Source organism: Mustela putorius, unplaced genomic scaffold (assembly GCF_011764305.1).
Source record: "Mustela putorius furo isolate JIRA1106 unplaced genomic scaffold, ASM1176430v1.1 tig00000765_pilon_pilon_pilon, whole genome shotgun sequence".
NCBI lineage: Eukaryota > Metazoa > Chordata > Mammalia > Carnivora > Mustelidae > Mustela > Mustela putorius.
Window position 1 is genome coordinate 149,635 of NW_025421470.1, and position 16,810 is coordinate 166,444.

General features: G+C 51.1%; 1 protein-coding gene across 11 annotated transcripts in view; it reads right to left on the bottom strand.

The window, feature by feature from the left end:
* Positions 1 to 16,810, bottom strand: part of DIP2A (disco interacting protein 2 homolog A) — an 89,304-nt gene that overhangs the window by 49,693 nt on the left and 22,801 nt on the right. For 8 of the 11 annotated variants that reach the window (XR_006607905.1, XM_045084274.1, XM_045084273.1 and 5 more), the window contains 4 exons: positions 12,235 to 12,354; positions 10,639 to 10,848; positions 7,135 to 7,263; positions 497 to 616 (listed from right to left, as the gene is read on the bottom strand). Coding sequence is in view for 10 of the 11 variants with exons in the window: in XM_045084274.1 (XP_044940209.1) it covers positions 497 to 616; positions 7,135 to 7,263; positions 10,639 to 10,848; positions 12,235 to 12,354 (579 nt within the window). In the remaining variant the exon portion in view is untranslated. The remainder of the gene's footprint in view (positions 1 to 496; positions 617 to 7,134; positions 7,264 to 10,638; positions 10,849 to 12,234; positions 12,355 to 16,810) is intronic. The other 3 variants (XM_045084275.1, XM_045084282.1, XM_045084276.1) reach the window with 2 other exon arrangements.

Consider the following 16,810-nt stretch of genomic DNA (forward strand, 5'->3'; position numbering starts at 1 on the left):
TATACATCTCACTCATAAACGAGACTGAATTTCTGGAAAAGAGCCAAAACCACACTAAAAATATACTTTAAAACCATGGGAAGACAAGCATCTCAGATTTTAAAGTTTAAATAAAAAAGGAAATAATGGGGAGCCTGGCTGGCTCAGTTGGTGGAGCTTGTGACTCTCAATCTCAGGGTCATGAGTTCAAACCCACGGTGGGCAAGGAGCGGACTTGAAAAAAACTGAAATAATGTAACGACAACAAACCCTTAGGGGTCTCAAGTACCAAGCCCCGGACCGGCGGCGCAGGGAAACATGAAGTCCCTTCATCCCGAGAGACGCGTTTTCTCCCCGTTCACGGGACGCGGCGCACAGTGACCCCAGGGCCGCAGGCAGACGGAGGGCCGTCTGCTTGTGCTGCAGCGTCCCCGTGGGACCCCACACGCCGTAGCTTCCCGGAACCCTGCGAGGAGAGCCACCCCGTCCAACCCCAGAGCCCGCCTGGGACGCTCACCTTCCAACAGCTCCTCAAGGTCATCCACGAAGAACTCCTTCAGTGGAGGGCGCTTCGGCCTCTTCAGGGTGTTGAGAAGCTGCTGGATTTTGGAGGACACCCTGCTGCTCACGGGGACACCTGCCACGGGAAGAGGAGCGCTGAGGCCGGAGCTCTCGCCAGCCCTCTGCGACAGGACGCGGAGGCGGGCTTCAGCCACCAAGGCCGCCAGCACCGGCCCGTGGCGCAGCCATGCCGGGACTCACCCACTCGCTGAGCAAACGGTCCCTGGAGGCCTTCCGGGAACCGGAACCTTTGCTAAGCTAGTGGTCTTTGAAGTGGCCCCGAAACCCTTCGAGGGGGTTCGCGGGGCCTGTGGGGTGTCACTGCGCCTCCCTCCTCCCAGGGCCAGCGCGTCTTCCAGGGACCGCACGATGCGGGAGGCACAACAGACTGAGAACGCGGTGGGGCCTGCTCCCCGCCCCCCCGCCGGCCCCGAGGGACACCGGCAACGCAGAAAACAAGCCCATTCTCTGGGCCACATCTTGCTTTCGGCTCAGATCAGGATTCCGGAGTCCCGGGATCGAGTCCCACCTCGGGCTCTCAGCTCCACGGGGAGCCTGCTTCTCCCTCTGACCTCCCCTCTCATGCTCTCTCTGTCTCCCTCAAATAAATAAATAAGATCTTTAAAAAAAAAAAGAAATTCTTTCATAAATACGTGCAACTTGTGGTAAGTTTCTTATTGCTATTTTTAAATGGATTAATAAATATTTTTTAATCTTCAAAGTAAATATTAAGAGATTTAAGCCACATACACTGGAAGTTCTTGGGTGTCCTGAGTAATTATCCAGAAAGAACATTCTGGCAGATGGAGAGCCCACAGAAAGGCAGCCCACCACCTGCCGGGGGAAAACAAGCAGGAACGTGCCCACACGCAGGAGCCAGAGCTGCGGACAGTGGGAAGAGGGCCCGGGCGCCCGTGGAGGACAGGTGGGCAGGGCCCCGAGCCGGAGACACAGCCCACCGTCCAGCCGCAAGCATGGCGGCCGGCACCCTGACGCCCTTCCACAGCAACGCCCCCACTCTGGTTTGGAGCCAGTCCCAGTCCCAAACCAAGCACCGTACTGGGTCATCACCAATCTAGTCTCCATTGATCTGGAACATTCTTCATCCTTTATGACATTAACATTTTGAAAGAATACAGTTTTGTTTTGTTTTTTAATAAAGTAGAACACACCTCATTCGGAGTTTGCTTGAAGTTTTGTCATGATTTAATTCAGGTGCTGTGGTCCTGGCTGACACACCACCGAATAGCACGTCCCAGTCTACGGGCCGCCCACCTACCCTCACGGAGACAGATCTTCCTCGCCCAAACGCTGCCTGCGTTCCTCACTGCATCGTCACTACATCTTCTCCAGCAACTAACATGCAATGTGTGAGGGGTCACTTCACGACGCCGCAAACACCCGGATCCTCACAGAGCCTTCTGCCTGCTTTTAACAACCCATCGGGTCATTCTTGTCAGAAGCCGTTTGTACTGCTATGGCTGCAAATTATGCCCCAACACGAGCACCCCATTGACCTATACCCAGGGACACTCAGCACCCTGTTCTCTATCTGTCCATCTATCAATCAGTCATCAGGAATGACTGAGTGACTGCTTGATGGTTATAAAGCATCGCGGGTCTGGAGCGTCGGGGGGCTCAGCTGGTTAAGCATCTGACTCTTGATTTCAGCTCAGGTCATGATCTCAGGGTCGTGAGATCGAGCCCCAGGCTGAGCCACGTGCTTAGCAGGGAGTCTGCTTCAGATTCTCTCCCTCTGCCCCTCCCCACTCAGTCAAATAAATCAATCTTTTTTTTTTTTTTTAAGATTTTTATTTATTTATTTATTCGACAGACAGAGATCACAAGCAGGCAGAGAGACAGGCAGAGAGAGAGGAGGAAGCAGGCTCGCGGCTGAGCAGAGAGCCCGATGCGGGGCTCGATCCCAGGACCCTGAGATCATGACCTGAGCCGAAAGCAGAGGCTTTAACCCACTGAGCCACCCAGGCGCCCATATAAATAAATCTTTTTTTAAAAAAGGCATTATGGTTAACTATTTTGACGCACAAATTGTCTCCGATTTAGCCAGCGGAATCCTGTGCAAGTCGACAGGTGACAGGACCCATCACTTGTTTCAAGCTACACGTTCTGTCATGTTTCAGTCATGCTACGCTGTCCTGCCTCAGCCCCGGAATTAGCTGCTTCCTGAAGGAGCCCTGGTCCTCTGAATGGGACAGACGCCCAAGACCGAGATCTCCACACCGTGTGCACTCACCACTGCTGCAGTCTTTGCTGCTTTCAGAATACAGAGCCGAGAAAGTGTACTACGTATGTACACACACATGTGGTCACAGACACACACACACACCCCTGCACGTCACTGGACGTGTGCCACACAGTAGGAACAGAGGCATATTTAGATCCTAGGACGCACACGTCCATACCTATTCTTCCAATCCCGATCTTCCCCATGGGGTTCTTCTGGCCTTCCCTGCTCTCATCTGGACACCCTCTCTTCCACAGTAAGAACCCCGGGTCCCAGCAACGTCAATACCTTTGCCCAACACCATCATGTATGTAAAACAGTCTCCAAGCTGCTCTACGCATACGAACCTACAAGCAAGAGTTCAAGATTTCTTTGCTGTTCACACCCAAGCTCGCCCAGACTGCAGGTGCGGAGTCCAACACCGTGTTCTTAGCCTAGCTTCCGTCCCCTCTCCCCACCCCCACAGGTGGCTGTGGCACTTCATGGGGATGCGACTGGGCTCGTTCCTACTTGCTTTCCGTTTTTAGCTAAATTTAGAAAGTCTTTACTTATAACTGGGTTGAAGAAAATTCACCAATTCTTAAAATTTTACTCTTCATTTCTGATATTTAGATGCCTGATTCTTTTGGAGTTTTGCCTTTTCAGTGGAATAGGATCTGAGTTTAACTTTTCCCAGCAAGCTTTCCAATGGTCACTATAACACTTATTTAAAAAACCCGCCTTTGGGGCTGCCTGGGTGGCTCAGTGGGTTAAGCCTCTGCCTTCGGCTCAAGTCATGATCTCAGGGTCCTGGGATCGAGCCCCGCATCGGGCTCTCTGCTCAGTGGGGAGCCTGCTCCCCCCCTCTCTCTGCCTGCCTCTATGCCTACTTGTGCCTCTCTGTCAAATAAATAAAAATCTTCAAAAAAAAAAATCTTTGCTACATTGAGGTAGTTATAATATTATGTGAAGGCATACAGACGTGAGGTAAAGATGCATACTGTAAGTTCTACAGTAACCACTAAAAAAAAGTAGATAAAGATTAAAATATAAGTTAAAAGAAAACAGGAAAAGGAGTAAAATTAACAGAAGAGTCAAACAGAGAAGAGAGGGCAGGAGCACAGATGTGCACCCAACCTAAGCCTAACTGCGATGTGCTACTGGGGAGTGCCTGGTGGCTTAGTTGAGCACCCAAGGCTGGTTTCAGTTCGGGTCATGATCTCGGGGCTGTGGGATGGACCCCCACCATCTGGTCCCATGCTCAGCGTGGAGCCTGTTTGAGATTCTCCTTCTACCTCTGCCCCTCTGCCCACACCACCCCTACTCTCTCAAGTAAGTAAATTAATTAAAATAAAATCTTAAAACAGACTAGAGGGCGCCTGGTGCCTCAGGCAGTGAAGAATCCAACTCGTGACCTCATCTTGGGTCTTGATCTCAGGGTCATGAACTCAGGCTCCCACGGGGCTCCGTGCTGAGTGTGGAGCATACTTAAAAAATAAACAAACAAACAAAAAGCCTGGCTATAAATGGTACAAACACTCCAATGAAGTAAATGATTCTCTGCTTAAAGAAAAATACAAGAATGAATAAAATCCTAATCATAAGAAACACATTTTAAGTTCAAAGGCCCAGGTAGGGTGAAAGTAAAAGGCTAAAAGATCTGCCGTGTAGCGCGCATCATCACAGAGCTGAAGGCAGCCGTAAGAATACCAGACGCGGAACGCTGCAGAATAAGAAAGGTCACAAAGGATGACTTTACGGTGATCAAGGGGCCACTGCGTCAAGGCAGAACAATCTTAAATATGTATGTAAGCGCCTAATAACAGAACTCCGAAATACACAAAACAAAAACTGACAGTTCTAAACAAACAGAAAAATCCACAGTTATGGTTAGAAATTCAATATCCCTCTCAGCAAGTTATAGAAAAGGTACAGAGAAAATCAGTAAGGAGAGAGAAGACTCAGACCAAAGCACATGGACATAACTTTCATTTACAGAAAAACTACCCAACAGCACTATATACCCAAAATAGACCATGCATTGGGTCATTAAAAAGTTTCATTATATTTAGAAGAAGTTGAAGTACATAATACAGTAAGAGAAATACACCTGAAATATTTGGAAATCTGCTGAAATTAAACAACACACTTCTAAATAAATCAGGGTCAAAATGGAAAGCATGAGGGAAATTAGAAAATATCTAGAATTGAATATTAAAAGGAAAAGAATGTATCAAAACACGTGGGATGCTAAAACAGCCGTTAGAAGGCTATTTAAAGCTTTAAATACCTTTTTTTTGGTTGGGAGGAGACAGAAAATCTTAACCGAGCTCCACACCCAGCATGGAACCCGACGTAGAGCTCAATCCCATGACCCTCCGATCGTGATCTGAGATGAAATCAGCTGAGCTACCCAGGTAGCTACCTTAACCAGCTGAGCTACCCAGGTGCCCCTAAATACTTTCAAGAAAGATCTAAGTTCAGTGATCTAAGATTCCACCTCAAGAAATTAGAGAAGGAGGGGCGCTGGGGGGCTCAGTGCGTTAAGCTCTGCCTTCGGCTCGGGTCATGATCTCAGGGTCCTGGGATCGAGCCCCGCATCGGGCTCTCTGCTCAGCAGCGATTCTGCTTCCCCCTCTCTCTCTGCCTGCCTCTCTGCCTACTTGTGATCTCCGTCTGTCCAATAAATAAATAAAATCTTTAAAAAAAAGAAAGCTGAGCATAACCCTACTCTATGATGCAGCCATTCTCTTCGGAGCCATTGACCCCCAAGACCGCTGTAAGAATGTTGCAGCCGCCTCGTTTGTAATAGCCAAGCCCCGGAGGCAACCCAACGCCATGAGGGGACGGCACAGGCGTCGGAGGGAACACCCCCTGCCGGTAAGAGGAACAAACACTCGATGTATCCAAGACACTGCGTGAATCTTGGTGCCTCCGCAGAGCAGCAGAAGCCAAACCGTCTAAGGTAAATGCTGCATGATTCTATCTCTATGAAATTCCAGAAAATGCAAACTAATTCACAGTGTCAGGAAGTAAATCGGGGGTTGCCTGAAGACTGAAGGAAGCACGAAGGGCAGAGGGGAGGTCTCACGTTCCTGGGACACCCGGAGCGGTGCTGCACGTGTTCACTGCCTCTTCTTTTTGAAGGACCTGTTTGTTTGAGGGGGTAGAAAGAGAGAGCCTGCAAGCAAGGCAGGGGGAGGGAGAGCGGGAGAGGGAGGGAGAATCCCAAACAGCTCTGTCCTGAGCGCAGGCCCCACACGGGACTCGCTCTCACCACCCTGCGATCGTGACGTGAGCCAGAATCAAGAGTCAGAATCTAACCGACTGAGCCACCCGTTGCCCCAAGGTTTGTTTTCTTTCTTTCCTTATCTATCCGGGGGGTGCGGCAGTGCTGGGAGGGGAGGAGGGGAAGATGGACGTGTTCAATCTTGATCACAGAGATGGTTTCACAGGTGTACACACGTCTTAAAACATGTAAAATCGACACTTTAAATATGTGTCATTTATTATGAGTCAGTTACACCTTAACTAAGCTCTTACTTTTCTAAATAATAATACGTTATATGCTAATTAATTGAATTTACATTTTAAAAATTTCTTAAAAAGCCACCAAAAAAATAGAATAAAATAAATATGATCAAATTTTTAAAAATCTATCTAACCAATGGAAAGCCTGCTTCATGCTGACTCAGGATTTTCCCGTTGCATCTGGACAAGTTGCTAAAAGACCTTGACAAAATTTGATCTACTGCTTGGGAATAGCAAAATACACGTCAAAACCTTCAATCTAAGATCCTCCGGAACACTTTGCCATTCTAATCCGATACACTTGATATTAAAAAGGAAACTTGGCGTGATACTGACAGAAGACCCCGGAAACCGTATGAAGGAGAGCACTGAGGATCTCGCTGGCCTCGGGGCCTGCAGGTCAGAAAGCAGGCGTGCTGCCGAGCGCAGGTCTCGGGCTGCGGGCACGGAGAGCGTGGGGGCCCGGCCCGGCCGTCACAGGCAGGGCACCCTCTCCTGGAGGCCCCAAGGAGCCGGCCATGAAGAGCCCACCCGTGGCCTCTCGTTTCCCTTCTGCTTTGTAGACCCAAACCCCTCTGGCATCCAGTTTACAGGTGGAGGCTTTCTCCCCGCTGCTCTCCATGCTCCCCACGGGACCGATGCCAGAGGCGCGCTGACGGCCTCTCCCCACGTGCGGTCTGTGCGCACGCGCCCGTCCACACCCACTTCCATGCACACACAGCGAAGAATTACGGCTCACGGCGGCTCAGGTTTGCTAAAGCCAAAGCCCCAGAGCCGTGTTCTGTGCCTGAAGAGAAGGGCTGAGGACGCTGCAGAAGGACAGAGAGAGGCATGCTCACCACCGGCCGTTTCCAGGACGCTCCCGCTGCAGCCCCGAGCGACCCCTCGCACCGAAGCCAGCTGCGGACGCTCACGGTGTGAAAGCTCCATGAGGCCCGTGGTGACGTCAGGAGGGGCGGAGTGCACATCTGCTTTGGAAAAACAAACGCACATGAAAGTGGCTCTTGATTCAAAAGAAGTCAGAGTCGCTCCTGAAATCCTGTTCAACGAGAGCCTCACTGGCTGAGCTCTAAGCAAGGAACGGGATTCGTTTGGTCCTTCTGGTGGGGCAAGACACACGGGGACCCTGTGCACTCGGAGGTCCCAGGCACAGCCTATGGACTCCTGTGAGCACATGGGCTGCTGCTTCTCAAGGGGTATTGGCCAGAACCTCGGACGATGCTGCCTTGACAGGCACGAGTAAACTGCAGTTAGATGTCTCGGTGACGGGCACCTGGGCAGCTCCGTCCATAAAGCCTCTGCCTTCAGCTGGGGTCATGATCCCAGGGTGCTGGGTTCAAGACCCATGTTGGGCCCCCTGCTCAGCGGGAAGCCTGCTTCTCCCTTTCCCTCTGTGCTCATGCTCTCTGTCTCTCTCTCAAGTAAATGAAAAAAATCTTTTTTTTTAAAAAAGGAATTTGAACAAAGGAGAGACGCATTTTAAATCAGCTGTCATTGGACCATTTTCATTGTATTATGAAAAACACAGCCAGGCTTCTATAAACTATCCCCTACTCCCCAAAACAGTATGCTGGACGACACAAAAATACAAGACTTCTGCAGGCTTCACAGAACAAGCCTACGAACATAAAAACAATCCCCACTGAGAGATGAACACATCTCCCCATCCGGGGACCTCAGGCAAGTGCCAGGCGCACAAGTATTAATGTCACAGTCAAAAACAAATGACATTAGATGGCGAAAATATTTGAAGTCACTCCTCCCATTGTCCACACGCACATCCTGGGGTTTAATCTGGACCACGCGGCACGGGCGTCTGGACAGCGCTGGCTGACTGAGGCTGCTGAGCGCGAGCGTCTGCACCAGGGCCAGTGGGGCCAACCCGCTGTCCCTCTGCTCCTCTGATGCTTGGCCCTGCCCCCACAGTGGTTACTCCACTACTTCTGATTTTCAAATTCCGATCATTTAACTGTTAGTTCATCACCTAGGCAAAATGTAAACTAAATTTTTTTTAAACATATAGAAAATATGTAGAAAGATGAAATTATATGGAAGCAAAACCCAAACTTACTATTGACATATCAGAAAAAAAACCATCTGGAAAAATCTGTCTTAATGACAGAGTATTCACAACCCATGAGAAAGTGTGACGATGAAATTCACATTTTAAAGTATGCCTATCAGGATGTTCTTTTAGTTTAGAAAGAAATTTCCCCAGCCTTCCACGTCTAGCAAAAAGAGTGAGTGATTTTAACAATGATCTTTTCTACAAAATAGTTTTAAAATCACTATGTAAAAATAAATAATATTCCAAATAAAAATGAATGGCTATAACTGAAAATACTACTTTCAAATATAGGTATTCACATCTGTGTCCCAATGTGTTATGGATTTGATTTCTTTAATCCAAAAATGAAAATGATGGATTTTTTTTTAATTACCTTTACCTAATAGATTGTACGTCAATTTTTTTTTGACGTAATATCTTCTTCCTCTTTCTATATTTCTTTTCTTAGTCCCAACTGAAGAATTCTCCCATGCTAAGAACTAAAATGATGATTTTTATAACAAGGAGCAGAAAGGTAAGTATTTTCAGATTCAGGAACTCCAATCAACCGGGTCCAACAAACATTCAGCAAATGAAGGAAGATTATTAGAATTTACGAGAACCGATCACACAATGCGCAGGAGAGGCCAAGGACAGAAGAGGGTGCAGCCGCACCTGCCAGAGTCAGGGACCGTCCATGCACGTGGCCAGGGGTCTCGGTCGCCGGCCTCCACAGCCCCCCTCAGGGAGAACACATACCCCGCGGCCACGGGACAGTCCAGGGCTGTGGGGCCACACGTTTTGAGCCGTGGTCAGCTGCTCGTGCGAGACACGCTTTCACCTCTGACCCACGGGGAAGCAGGGGCTGCAACGGCTCGGCCGGGGCTGACACAGCTCTACTTCCTGCACCATCCCACCGAGAACAGAGCATCAGGAAGCAGAAATACGGCAACAGAACGTTCAGAAACAACCGTTTTTCTCCCATTGGAGATATCTGTGTGTTTCCAATAAGCCAAATCACTGTGACAAACAGAAGAAAAAACACCCGTGCAAAGGCTATGTTTCAGCTTTCCCCTGAGGCCCTCCTTGAGGACAGCTGGCGGGTGACCACGGCCATCCACAGGACACCCAGGGCCACTACCAACAGCCTGCGTGGGCTGCTGCCCCAAGGGCTCCGGCCTCAAGCCCCAACCTCTCCTGCTACCCAGGAGTGTCGGCAGCGTCTCTGTGTGCAGGGAGCAGCGAGTCCATGTCCCTGAGAAGGCACCCGCTCAACAGAACACCTGCAGGTCTCCTGACTCAAGGGAGACAAAGTGTCGAGCGTCAGGGACGCGTCCGCGACGACGCAGAGAGTCGCCAGCTGACTCCGCGGCAGCCAAACGACCGAACGACCAGACTTCCACGTGAAAGCCCCGTAGCCTGCCGCTGCCTGAGGGTGTCCAGGCTCCCGGTACCCCCACCGAAACCCCCGCCAGTGACAGGGGTGCAGCTGGTGCACCCAATCCACTGAGCAGAACGAACAGCAAAGAAAACAGTGTCAGCCCTGGGCCAGGGTGATCTCAGGCAAGTGAGAAACAGCCTGTCTGTCGTTCCCGCCACGTCTAGAAGCCTGGGGGCTGTACGGGGTCCGCGGCAGCCCTGGCAGCACCACCCAAGAACTGTCGTGAGTCTGGGTGCGGAACAGATCCAACTCCGCACACCAGCTCCCGGACAGAGAACGGAGCCACTGCTGTTGTTAGCAAGTGAGATTCCAAACGATGGAAGGTTTGCGACTTTCCCTAAGATTAATGTAATTTAAAGAAGCGGATGATTTAGAAAAGATCTAACATCTTAATGACTTAGCTTTGCCTGACCCCCCGTTTCGGGCTGAAGGGCTCTCTCGCTTGGGATGCGGAGGAAGAACAGCCAGACCACGGTCGCAGCCCCAGCCTCCAGCCCCGCGGACGGCTCCACAACGGAGCACACGTGGCGGAGAGCGGAGGCGGAGCCAACACAGAGGCACAGAGGCACAGAGGGCCCAGGCAGGCCCTCAGGAGCCACCAAGGCCGCGTCTAAGGGACCGTCCACCCTACACCTGCCACCTGCACCAGCCCACACCCCCCGAGCAGGAGGGGCTGTGACATCCAGAAACGCACCCCCTCTGGGGCCCAGGGGAGGCCAGCACACCACAGGGTCCGGAACGGCCAAACCACAGAAGCATCAAGAATGACTTTTGCTACCAACAAGCCATTTCCAGATGAAAAGGAGAAGGTGAGTCTCGATGGGCACAGAGGCACCGGGGCAGCGGGTCACTGACCTACGTGGGCGTGGGCCGTGGGGCCTGCGAGCGTGGCGGCGGGTCTCCCTCCCGGGTGAGAGGAGGTGGAGGAGGCGGAGGATGAGGCGGACGAGCCCTGCACGACCCGGTCGAGCCAGGGCTCAGTGTTGGAATGGCTCTGGAGCGGAGTGGAGGTGAGTCGCGTGGGTCGCCGGAAAGAGCCCTCGTCTTCCGAGGCGGATGACGTGTCTGCGGTTAAAATAATGACGACAGGCATAAGGTAGGGGTGAGTCTGGGAGGAGGGCGGAGTCCCCACACCAGCTCCTGCGTCTCCCGGGCCTGCCCTCGGCAAGCTGTGTTCACCCGCACCGCTGCGCCCCAGCACGGCCAAGGGGTCATCTCAAGGCTGCCCGCGGTCGAGAAGGGCCTGCGTTTGCCCGACTGGAAGAGCCGAGGAGCGCTACCTGGGAACGTGGTTTCAAGAGCCCTGCTTCCCCCACAGGACTGCCCGGGAGTACCACACTCTGGGCGCGAAGGCAACCCCAAGCCCTAAAGGGCTTCCGCACATTCCCAGGAGGGGTCGCAGCACCGCACGAGACCCCCAAGCGCTGAGCGCTCAGCTGAGTGAATGCCCCACACAACCTTCGCGCACGGCCCAGCCGGCCTCCTGAGGCCGCGCAGGGTCACACGCAGCAGCCCTGACCCACTCCAGGCGTCCCCCGTCCACCTGCGTCCTCCTGGGGGCGCTGGCAGGGAGCGCGGACCAGAATCCCTTCCCCGGGACAACTGCTCCAGTCAGTTAGATTAACTGGTCATTAAGGTTCTATGAGCCACCCTGACTGTGCATTTTATTATTACAAAAAGGTTTTCTTTTTGAAAAGGAGGTAGTAAGTCAAGTTATGTTTAGGAGAAACAATAATTCGACAACCATATTTAGAAGATATTTTTTCAACAATATAAACTTTTTTTCTTTTGAAAGGAAGTGTGACCAAAACCACCAAGTTGTCTTATAAGTCTGGTGTGTCTGGTTTTCACTACATCATCAAACCAAAAACTCCTGTTGCCAGTGTTCGTGACTTCAGAAACAAGACAGGGAGCACGGAGCGCCACACGCCCCCAGCTCCGGGTGTGGCGCAGACGCAGAGCTTACAACACCTTTGCTGAGGAGAAGCTCCATGTAAACGTTCTCATTTCTAAAGGTAATGACAACAGAACAATAATAAATTTTTAAAATCCTCCAAATAGCCTTATATGCTCCTCTTTAAGGCCTGATAACAATGTAGTAAATAGTCATTAATAAGATGAATAATTTTAAAATTCTTAAATCAGAGAAATTTAGTATCCCAGGAAGCATTGATTTTAGGTTCCTCTCTTGACTAAAAACCATAAATGGCATCTTAGTAAAAGAATTAAATTCTTTTACTAAAGTCCTGTAGAAAGCAAGCGCTTGCTTGGTCAGAGCCCCCCGCGTCCACCCCGGATGCTCAGGAAGGAATACGGCACATACACAAACATTCCTGATCCCTAACGTCTCCGGATCTCTCTACAGGGCCGAGGGGAAAGGAAGCCTCTGACGTCAGGGCTGGGGAGCGCCCAGGGAGCCGATGGCGCGACGCCGGCGCGGCCGGTCCATACCTGGAGGCGTGGAGGTGTCCACGGACGAGTGCGTGAGGGCAGAGCGTCGTCTCGAGGGCATGGGCACCTTGCGCTCCTTGTATCTGGCCAAAGCTGCTTGCACCGCCTCGGTGTGAACATCTACACAGAAACAAGGTTGTGAAGACACTTTCCAGGGCTCAGGAAGTAACAAAATTAGGTTTCGCACTCTTATCCGTTTGCCCCGAATGAGAAAGAGACAAAGCGGGCCTTCGTAAAGGAGAGCACGTGCAGCCGACCGCCGCCGGCCTCCACCCGAGACGGACAGCACCTGCATGTTCACGGTTTTGGATTTAAAATTTTTTTTAATTTAAAAAATAAGCATGGCCTATGACAATGGTCCTAGATTTCTTTAAATGTTCTTTTGTTTGTAGATTTGGACCCATGTAAATATTTTCAGTTATAAATCAAAACTATATTATAAAAACGAAATTCCCCAAATTAAAAATAAAAGGAAACAAATGAACGTAAATGTGTCTCTGGTTGTCGCCTCAACCACTCCAGATGACTTTCACATACACAGACTGTCCAGCCTGTCCCACCGGGGCAGTTACTAAGGACGAGTCAGATTATACACTCTGGGGGCTCCTGGGTGGCTCGGTCAGTTACGCATCTGACTCTTGATCAGCTCAGGTCTCAGCCCTATATTGGCTCCATTACTCAAGAAAAGAAATATAGGGGCGCCTGGGGGGCTCAGTGGGTTAAGCCTCTGCCTTTGGCTTGGGTCATGATCTCAGGGTCCTGGAATCGAGCCCCGCATCGGGCTCTCTGCTCAGCGGGGAACCTGCTTCCTCCTCTCTCTCTCTGCCTGCCTCTCTGCCTGCTCGTGATCTCTGTCTGTCAAATAAATAAAGAAACTTAAAAAAATATATAGAAAGAAAGAAAGAAAAGAAATATAAAGTCTTTCCTGCAATCACACAGTGATGCTACCGCCCCTGGGAACCGAGACACTCATGAGGAAGAAGAGCCAAATAGAAAGGACGTGTGATAAGCCTCTCTTCCTGGATCTGAGTGGGACGTGTCCGCGTGAACACATGCGGTATTTTGTCTTTAACTATTATGCGGCACCTCCGCCCACTAAAAATGTCTGGGAGAAGTGCCTGTCCAGGGGTGTCTCGGTGGCTCAGTTGTTAAGCATCTGCCTTTGGCTCAGGTCCTGATCCCAGGGTCCTGGGTTTGAGCCCCACATCGGGCTCCCTGCTCAGCGGAGAGCCTGCTTCTCCCTCCCCCCCTGCCCCTCCCTGCTTGTGCTTTCTCCTGTGCTCTGCTCTCTCAAATAAGTAAAATCTTTTAAAAAAAAGTGTCAGCTCAGGGGGCACCTGGGTGGCTCAGTGGGTTAAGCCTCTGCCTTCACCTCAGGTCAAGACCCCAGGGTCCTGTGATCAAGCCCCGCACTGGGCTCTCTGCTCAGCGGGGAGCCTGCTTCCCCCCCCAACCTCTGCCTGCCTCTCTGCCTGCTTGTGATCTCTGTCAAATAAATAAATCTTTTAAAAAAAAAAAAGAAAAAGTGCCAGACCAACAATAACGAGTAACCCTTGCACCCAGAATGTGGCCTTCAAATTCCATCCTCACCGGAGGACGCCGAGGGAGGCGGAGTCTAGGTCTGGGGCAAGAAACGCACAGAGGAGCTGAGCGTCTCGTCACGACCGCCAGTGAGGACCTGGTCCAGCAGCTCAGGACTGTGGAGCTGACTGGGAGAGGCCCCCAAAGGCTAGGGTTGGGACGGTTTGAACCCCGACAAGGACAGATGCCAGAACGGACTGCACACCGAACGCAGAGGTGCCTGGGTGGCTCTGCTGGTGAAGCATCTGATCCTTGATTTCGGCTCCGGCCCAGGTCTCAGGGTCGTGGCATCGAGCCCCACATCAGACTCTGCTCACTGGGGCATCTGTTTCAGATTCTCTTTCCCTCTCCTTCGCCCCTTGCCCTGCCCTACTCTCCTTCCCTCTCTCAAATAAATAAGTAAATCTTTAAAAACAAAACAAAAGATATCAAATCCATATACACACAGACAAAAGAACAGAAGGGAAGAAAGAGAGGCAGCAAAACCAACCAATGGCCATCGGAGGACGCTAGTGACCCGACTCATCATTCTAAAAAGGAGCAAATAAACGGGAAGAACTGAGCACATCCTGGTTCCCCCGCACCAAGCAGCAAGCAAGGAGGAGTCGGTCCTTCTAGAAGGATGCCAGCCTTTGAAGGAACGATGACAGAGGCAGCTCCGCTATTCTGCCTCCCTCACGAGTGACCGGGTCTCGGCACTGGGGACCGCCAGCTGCCGGCGTCCCGGGCGTCCCGTCCTCCCAGTGCAGGAACGCAGGCCCTGTCTCGTCTCCGGGACCACCGAGCACCTAACCCGACCCCCGTGGGCCTCGGACGGGTGTAAGTCAGGAAGGACTGAAAACACTATCAAACATTTGTGATGTGTAGATCTTTGGATCCTGGGTCCAGACAAACTGTCTGGGCCACGGGGCGGCCACGGGGCACCTGGCTGGCTCAGCCGGTACAGCCCAGCCCCCGATCTTGGAGTACGCGTTTGAACCCCACGGGGGGCACAGGGCTTACTTAAAAAGTTTTTTTGAAATAGAAATCAAAAATTAAAAACCACATGAACATTTGGATATTTGATATTAAGGAATTATTGCTAATTATTTTGTGTTTTATCTTTTAGAGATACAAGGAGATGATCCTTTTCAGAAAGGGACACCAAGCATACTGTGACATCTGAACGAAATAGCGCAATCGCGGAGATTGCTTCAGAATCATGCGGGACGGGAGGGTCCAGACTGGCATGACATGACTCGAGAGGGTTACTACTCGAGGAAGTCCATTCCTATACATGCTTCCATTTTTCTCCAACAAAATGTTTTTAAAACACTTAAAATCCTTACAGTGAAATGGCCCACAGGGTGCTATTCAGGAAAGATGAAAAATTTGCACATAGATGTACTAAAATAAAGTTTACAAACATCAAGAACAACAAGGCAATTCCACAAGCTTCCAGAGAGAAAGACTGATTTGCCTTGGAAGGATCAAGGGACAGACTCACATGAGGGAAGAGAAGCTACCGGCGGCAGGAAGGCAACCACGTCCTGCTGAAGAAAGAAGTGCCGAACCCAGAATTTCACATTCGGCCAAGTTATCATTGAAACGTAAGGGTCTAACAAAAATACTCGCAGACACAGAAGGTGTTTGAGAGGAGCCCCTGCCGCGACACGGCAGTGACCGTGAGCACACACCTGGAGCCCCGTCGCGGTCTTAGAAGCGAGCGCCATCCCAAACGCAGGGGAAACGACACCGAACTGAAAGTCGACACAGTGTCAGCAAAACAGGGGACCAAGCCAACAAATCCAGGAAGCTCAGAAATCCAAGAAGCCCAAAACCACACACACCAAGGCACATGTCCTGGGCGGAAGATGCTTCTGTGATTTGTCCCGCATCACAGATCACCCCAACCTGCACAAACACAGGCTAAAGCACGCCGTGTGCAAGACTAAAGCTAAAGCACTCATGTTGCACGAGTGACCCCGGGAGCCTGGTGCGTGGACATCGGCTGGCCTCCAAGTCAGAACGGGCCCTTCTGTGAGGCTGGCCTCACATCTCCTCCTACCCCCTGCTGCTCTGGCCAGGGCCGGCCCCCCGGGAATGGAATCCCCGAGGGGAGGCAGGCACACAGCCCGGGATCCCTGAGGACGTAAAGACAGAAGAACGTGGAAATGCCGCGCTCCAGACAGCACGTAGGTGAACAAACATTCAACCTCAGACCCCGTCACAGGCCCTAGAAACACGGCCCTTCCAGGGACAGTCAGCGGAAGGACGCCCTGCCCGGGCCTGTGAGTGGGGACCCACCCGGGTGTCTCCACGGGGCTCCCCCCGCTGAGAAAGCTGGGTGTCGCCCGCACCCAACCTGCGGGAACTCCGTCCTACTCTGCTTTACTGCTGACTGTTGTCCTCATCTAAGCCCGGATTTCTCTTTTCTTCTATTTCCACTAGGTTTTTGGTTTATATTAGTAAAATGTTTTTCTCCTTGAGACTGAAAGTACAGCTGCGGCGAGAACAGCACATTGTAACTGCTCCAAACCAGCGATCAAGAGAAAAACCTTCCAAGTCCCAGAGGAAAAGAAGTCACGTCCTAGACAAGGGAACGACACTAAGGAAGAAGACAACAAAACTCCTCGAAGAGCACTACTGATGTGCACGATCGTTACTAAGCTACAATCCCTGAAACGTGCTCTTGCCACAGGCCAGTACCAACAGGACAGGCAGAGTCCAGAAACAACATCGCGTACACCTGTGCAGGTGCTCCCAGATCGAGGAGCAAAGGTGGTGCATTCTCCACAAGCGATGGGGGAACTGGGCATCTGTATGCAAAAAATGAGCTTTGATTCATACCTTGAACTAATACGACACCAAACGGATCACAGACGTAAAGCTAAAATGTAAAACTATAAAACATCTAGAAGAAAACAGAGGTAACAATCTGCGTGACCTTAGGCTGGCCGGATTTAGATACAAGAACAAAAGCACTGTCTGCTAAAAACACAGGAACGAAAACGAA